General features: G+C 54.8%; 1 protein-coding gene across 1 annotated transcript in view; it reads left to right on the top strand.

The window, feature by feature from the left end:
* WHRN (whirlin) overlaps window positions 1-7,253 on the top strand; it is a 23,408-nt gene that overhangs the window by 11,618 nt on the left and 4,537 nt on the right. Inside the window, exons 6-7 of the mRNA XM_035892029.1 lie at window positions 4,070-4,141; window positions 4,590-5,187. Of these exons, the coding sequence (XP_035747922.1) occupies window positions 4,070-4,141; window positions 4,590-5,187 (670 nt within the window). The remainder of the gene's footprint in view (window positions 1-4,069; window positions 4,142-4,589; window positions 5,188-7,253) is intronic.

Below are 7,253 nucleotides of genomic sequence, written 5' to 3'. Positions count from 1 at the left end.
TGGGTTGAGATAGAGACAGTTTAATAAGAGAGAAGAATAACAATAGTAGTAATAATAGTAATAATAATAATAGTAAGAGAATATACAGAATATATATAAAACAAGTGATGCACAATGCAATTGCTCACCACCCGCTGACCGGTGCCCAGCCCATCCCGAGCCGCGATCACTCCCCCCGAGCCGCAATCACACAGCTCGAGCTGCGACCACTCTGCCCGCGACCGACCGAACCGAACGACCGAACTAACCCCCCCGAGCATGACGTTATATGGTATGGAATAGCTCTTTGGTCAGTTTGGGTTAGCTGTGCTAGCTGTGCTGTACCCCCAGCTTGTTATGCACCTGGATGAGCAGGAGAAGCTCAAAAAGTCCTTGAGTAGTCTGAGCACTACTTGGCAACAGCTGAAAACATCAGTGTGTTATCAACATTCTTCTGGTACTAAATCCAAACCACAGCACTATGCTAGCTACTGTGAAGAAAATTAACTCTATCCCAGCCGAAACCAGGACACCTAGCAAAGGTGCTGCCATCCAAAGGTGCCTTCTCCTCCCAGGGCCTGATTCCACAGGCACTGACTTGCTCCCAGCTCCTTGAAGCTGCAGGATCGGGCCCAGTGCAGTAACCCAGTTGAGTTGCTAGCCCCTGTCTGTCTTTGGTCTCCGTTTCCCAAGAAGTGTAAGTAAGGAGAGGATGGCACTGAGCTGTTCCTCTCTCCGGAAAGTGAATCTCGAGCACAAGAGCCCACAGCCTCTCTGGGAGCTGGCAGATGATCTTGTCCCCAGAGGGAGAGCAGAGAAATGGGGGACATGTTCCTCACCTATGTCCCCCGTTACAGAGCTGCTTCAGGTTGTCTGACCCCTTCCAGGACAGGCATGGGCATCCCCTGTGGAGGGTTCCCATATGCTTGTCATGATCCTCTCAGGCAGCGAGGGTCGAGATGGAGTGAAGCCACCACATGGATGTCACCACGCCAGCCTTGGAGCCCCCAAAGTCAGAGAGGTCTGTGCTGAGCCTGGGGCAGGGCCAGGGGCTCTGGGGCTCCCCCGGCCCTGCCCTGCGTTCTGGGGTGGGAGAGGGAAGGGGAGAGAGGAGGAAAGCTGGGCTGATTCTCAGACTGACGCAGTTCAAAATTTAAACCCTGCAGGAGTCAGGCTGAGTAGGTCTGCAAAGCTCTCGTTAGCAGTAACTGGAAAATAAGGGACTCATTTGGAGCTGGTGAGGTTAATTAAAGGTTGGGTTGTATTCCCCAGGGAGGTGGCAGTTTCTCCACCACTTAATCTGTGAATGGAAAGTGGCTGCCTGTCTGAAAGATGCTCTCCAGCTCCATCACTCTTGCCGTGGATTCTGCACGAGATAGGAAGGATGGAAGTTTTCCAGCTGTGCCCTGCAGAAGGGCTGGAAGGGCCTTGCCTGGCCTCCAGTTTCTATAAGTAACTGGAAAATAGATGGGGCAAAGCAGCAGAGAGTCGGTAGGAGGGAGCAGCCTCCTCAATAAATACTCATTTTTCACAGCACTGGCACGTGGCTTCAGTGGGTCTTTCAAGGTTTATCCAGGAAAGCACAACCTTAAAATAGCCAATTCCTGAAAGCAAATGTGCTCAGCTTAAAAGCCATTACATTTTATAGCCCGGAGTAATTTCTATTTAATTGCTTTTGCCCCCAAAGTACTAAGCTTGGGGAAAGGCAAATCTACTTAGCAGAAAAAAAAGTGCCCTGAAGAAGATGAGCAGTGTTAGTGTCCCTGGCTGCCCAAGGGGAGCCGAGATGGGGCCGCCTCGCTGGGCTGGCGGGGAGGGTGCTGGTACGGCTGGCCGTGCCCACCCCCCTTTGCAGGAGGATTCACCCCTCGGTGCAGACCAGTCCCAGCCACGAGGGCTGGGCTGGGACATGGCCCGGGATGTGCTTGGGGATGGGCTTGGTGTCATGGGCACAGAGTTTGGTGGCGGGACTGGGGGAGATGGCAGATTTTAGCGAGGCATTGGGCAGACTCCTCTTTTTAGCAGCAACGTAACGATGACTATTTGACGGCAGGCTGCTCCCGGTCACTTGCAGGGGTCTGGTCCTCATGGGTTTACCAAGGGCGCAGTGAACTCTCGGAGGCAAGTTGAGGCTGGCAGAGGCAGGGCTGGAGAGGGAAGAGTTAGGGACAGAGCTGAGATTCTCCTGAACACGGCCAGGCTGGTGCTGAAATGCCACCATCCCCGCCTTGGCTCCTGTCCTTGTGCATGCAGCCATTTGGCTGCATTAAAGGCTCTGGGCAGCATCTGGAGGTGGGCTGGTGCAGGGGAGGGTGGCCCTTGGGCAGCTTTCTGCAGAACAGCATTCCCGTTAGAGGAAAGCACCGGCAAAGGCAGGGAGCTCTGCAGCGAGCACACTGCGGCAGTTTGGTGCAGTTTCCCTAGCGCTGCGTTTTGTCCGGCTGAGCATCCCTGCTCCTTGGCATCACGCAAGGACACGATGGCGCTCGAGCTTTTAAATTCATTGGCGCTCCAATCTTCATGATCATTTTAATCAATACGAAGGCAGGGTGCTTTTGAAATAGCCCTACCTGCCTCTTCCTCCAGCCTCAGACGTATGGGGTATCACCCCATCCTTCGTACCAGTGCTTGGATTTGCCCAGCCCATGGCACGTCAGGCCTAGCTGAAGACTTCTTTCTGTTGCTGCAGCCATGTGCTTCAGCCAAATCTGTCCCTGGCTTGGCCCGTGGTCAGTAGCCCAAGAAGGGGCAGGGGATGTTTCTCTTTCAAAAGCCGCCTGCCTTTAGGTTGAATTAATTGATGATGAAATCAACCCTCGTCAGAGGAAGGAGGGCTTTCCAAAGCTAATCCTTTCCCTGTCACTCTCTCAACAAGCCATTTCTTTTCATTCTTGTTCTCCAGGGTTCCTTCTGAAGCCACGGAGATAAAAGCACTTCCCATCAATGTTTTTGCTGCTTCTCTAATGCTCTTAATTGTCTCCCGTGTCTATTTTGGGATGCTAACATCTTACAGGCACAGCAGCAGCCTCCAGCAGATGGGGGAAATGCAGATGCACCAGCGTTTCAACTAATCGGTTGTTTACCCTGCAATAAATAACACCCTGTTAAACACAAACTGTACCCTGCCCATTCCAGCACAAACACAAAAACATCCCTGCGAACGTGACAGAAATGAAGGGCACTCTTGCCAAGCAGCAGCAGCCACCTCTCCAGATCAGGAGTCACTGTGGGAGGGGGGTGCTGGCTCTGGGTTTGCTCTTGCAGGGCCTTGCAGGGGAACCAGGCAGAGCTGGGGCTGTGCCTGGTGCCTGCCGTGGCTCTGGGCTGGACTCAGGACCAGCTGGGTTCAGCCTGGCTAAGGCCCAGGCCAGGCAGGGCTGGCCGGGGCAGAGCTCCGCACCCCGCCTCCACTGTGAACTCCACTGCTGTCCCGGTGGTGTCTTAGCCAGGGTGCCTGTTTGCTCTGCTTGACGGCATCCAACGTCCTCTCCTTGCGTCCGTCCTGCCTGACAGCTGCCCCTGTGCAGACAGACTGACAGATTCCCAAAGCCCTTCTTGATTTCTGGAGCTGTGATGCCTTCAGAGCTGCATTGTGTCATTTTCTAATGACTTTTTGACACATAAAGGGAGGGCAGTGGCAGCGGCTTCTATTTGCATCTGACACCGACCGCTCTGGTTTGCAAGGGAGGGAAGTTTTAAACTTTTTCATTGCCCTTCTCCCGGGAAAGATCCAGGTATTGAACCTGCGCCCCTCCGAGGTGGTTCCTCCCCCCCTTCCAAATCAGAGGAGCTGAGATGTGGGTTAAGAGGAGCACACTCCTCCACAGCAGAGGAAATGGCCCTGGTGGGTCAGGTTCAGGACATGCCCTGAGCACGCTTCTTAGCTTGGGAGAGTCGCTTACCTAGCCAAGTTGCTTTGTTCGTACGAGTGAGTCTCGAAAACCAAAACCTTTGGGTGAAAGACTGGCCTGGTGCGGGGGGGTTTGGGCAGTGCCCCACATCACCCTGCATGTCCCCCGTCATGCTGGCACTGCGGCGGTTGCTCCTTGCTGCTGTGACCTGGTTTTCTCTTCCTTCTTTGCCCTATCAGAACACGTCAGAATTGGAGGGAGGTGGAGATGGCCCCCAAAGTAGCATCAACACCCTGCCGGACATCTCCCTGGTAAGACGCTGCACGGTGCTGCTGCGCCTCAGCTGGGAGCTGGGGGCAAACTGAGGAGGCTGAGTTTTGCCTCAGCTTCTGTAGCTCTTTGCAACATCACCTGCCCATGGATGCCACTGCAGTCACTGAAGCGAATGCATCTGTGAGTGAATCTATGAATCAGACTGGTTCAGAAGAAGGATAGGATTCTGGCTGCCTGAATTAGAGTAGCATCTGTGCAAACCGGAGGAAAAGTTGGGTAGTTTGTCCTCTAATCATCCTCATTTGTGAGTCCTTTTCTCGTTGCCAGTGAGGTCAGGAAGGTGTTGAAATATGAAATATCTTCATATGAAAATGAGCTCATTTTGACATGGCTGCTGTGAGAAGGCAGGTGCGGGTGACCATGGGCCTGGGGAGGTTCTTGCAGCTGAGCATGGTGTCCTAAAGGCTCCTGTTCTTGGTTTGGCAGGATGATCTCTCCTCCTTCCCAGATGAACCACCCAACTTCAAGCCTCCGCCTCCTCCTTCAGCCCCTCAGATGCTGGACCCCTCTGCGGCCCAGCACAGGAACCCAGGGAAGGACAAGCCCAAACGCCCTTCCTCCGAGTCCTCCCAGTCAGGCCTCTTCTTTGTGGCCCCCCGAAACCCCACGCCCCCTCCTAGCCACCCCGAGAAGGACACAGTCAGCATGACCTCCACTGCTACCACATCCACCGAGGAGTCTGCCGCAAGCACTATCTACGCTACCATTTCCCCGGCCCTGCACAGCTCCAGGAGGCAGATGGATGCCCAGCTCTCCTTGGTCAGCCAGCACCTCATCGGTCCCTTCCCCAGGGTCCAGTCCCCAACGAGGTTGAAGAGCCCATCCCCAGAGGGCCCTGCAGCTGGAGGTCTTCAGAGCCCCCCTTCCCCATCCCCTCCTCCTCCGCCACCCCACCCAGCACCCCCTCCACCGGACAAGGGCAGCCCGCAGGCTGTGGCCAACCAGCATTTCATCATGGTGGAGGTGCACCAACCCAACAGCGAGCCCGACGTCAACGAAGTGAGGCGCTTGCCTCAGGCCAGAGGTGGGTGTCACATGGGGTAAAAAAACCTTCCCTGGGGTTTTCCTCAAGAGAGTAACAGGAGAAGTTGGAGTGGGGCCAGAGGAGGGCTACAAAGATGATCCAAGGGCTGGAGCCCCTCTCCTATGAGGACAGGCTGAGAGAGTTGGGGTTGTTCAGCCTGCAGAAGAGGAGGCTGCGAGGAGACCTGATTGTGGCCTTTCAGTGCTTAAAGGGGGCCTATAGGAAAGATGGGGAAAATCTTTTTAGCAGGGCCAGCTGTGACAGGACAAGGGGTGATGGGTTTAAACTAAAGGAGGGGAGATTGAGACTGGATATAAGGAAGAAATTCTTTACAATGAGGGTGGTGAAACACTGGCACGGGTTGCCCAGAGCGGTGGTGGAGGCCCCATCCCTGGAAACATTCCAGGCCAGGTTGGACGGGGCTGTGAGCAACCTGATGTGGTTAAAGGTGTCCCTGCTCCCTGCAGGGGGGTTGGACTGGGTGACCCTAAAGGTCCCTTCCAACCCAAAGCATTCTGTGATTCTATGATCTATGATTCCATGATCTCACGGGCAGGAGCCAGGGGCGGGGGTTGGAAGAGTAAGACTGCATTGGGATGCAGGTCCCTGAGCGCAAGGCTTGGCTGCAGGGTTTCCCCCTTCCCAGCGGGGATGTGGGCTGGCAGCCCAGGCCAGTGAGGAGTCACAGGGGGAAAACGTTGCTGTTTTAGTTCAAGCTCCAGGTTAATAGAGCGGGGTGAAAGCCACAGAGCCCAGCTGGGTGAAGCAGTGTGCTGTTGTTTGGTAGCTGTGGCTTGGTTTGCTTTTTTTTCATAGAGCAGTTTTCAATTCAGAAAACAGCTTGGCAGCATCATGACAAAAAAAAGTGAAAATCCGGGAAATGCGTACAGCCCTCCACGGTGTTAGCAGCAGTAGTGGCTTCATCTCCAACACAAAGCCCCCAGCCCCGGGTTTTGGCAACACTGGAAAACTGGCCAGGGCCAGGGCAGGCAGCTCGCCATCGGCATTCGGCACGCTCTTCAAAGCCCCCATGGGCTGCCGGTGCAATTCAGGCTGACCTTTACTTAAAGACCAAGCTCTGGGAGGCAGCTGATTGCAGCTTCTCTCTTGCGTGGGCTTTGCTGCATTAGTTCATAAAATCCGCTTCCAGTGGTGTTTGAAAAGAAAAAAAAAAAAAAAACCAAAGCAATTCTGGGATTTTCACATTAACTCCAGATTTTGGGGAAAAAAAAAAAAAGTCTAATTGTGCCCACAGTTTGCTTAGGAGTCAGATTTATCCTGGGGAAGAAGTGGAAGTGAGGGAGCAGCGTGCTGGGCTCCATGGGTCCCTCAGCAGATGGCTCTGGTGGAGCAGGAAGGGTGGTCCTGGAACCCTGGGGGTGCCCAGGATGGGGGGGCTCCGCTTTCAGCTGAGACGCGTTGGGGCTGGGGGTACCCCCAGCATCTCCCAGCCCCTCTGAGCCCCGGTTGCATCCAGGCTCCATGGGATGTGAAGCTTCCCACAGCATTCTTCTAGAGAAGCTGGCGGCTCATGGCATGGACAGGCGCACTCTTTGCTGAGTAAATAACTGCCTGGGTGGCTGAGCCCGGAGAGTGGTGGTGAACGGAGTTAAATCCAGCTGGCTGCCGGTCACAAGGGTTGTTCGCCAGGGCTCAGTTCTGGGCCCGCTTCTGTTTAACATCTTTATCAATGACCTGGATGAGGAGATCGAGGGCACCCTCAGCCAGTTTGCAGATGACACCAAACTGGGTGGCAGTGTGGATCTGCTGGAGGGGAGGAGGGCTCTGCAGAGGGACCCAGCCAGGCTGGATCCATGGGCCAAGGTCAAGTGCACAGGCTTCAACAAGGCCAAGGGCCGGGTCCTGCCCTGGGGTCACAACAACCCCACGCAACGCTACAGGCATGGGGAAGAGTGACTGGAAAGCTGCCTGGCAGAAAAGGACCTGGGGGTGTTGGTCGCCAGGTGGCTGAATAGGAGCCAGCAGCGTGCCCAGGTGGCCAAGAAGGCCACTGGCATCCTGGCTTGTATCAGGAATAGTGTGGCCAGCAGGAGCAGGGCAGTGAT

The sequence above is a fragment of the Egretta garzetta genome, unplaced genomic scaffold (assembly GCF_000687185.1).
Source record: "Egretta garzetta isolate BGI_Z169 unplaced genomic scaffold, ASM68718v1 scaffold344, whole genome shotgun sequence".
NCBI lineage: Eukaryota > Metazoa > Chordata > Aves > Pelecaniformes > Ardeidae > Egretta > Egretta garzetta.
This window is presented reverse-complemented; position numbering and strand designations above follow the sequence as displayed.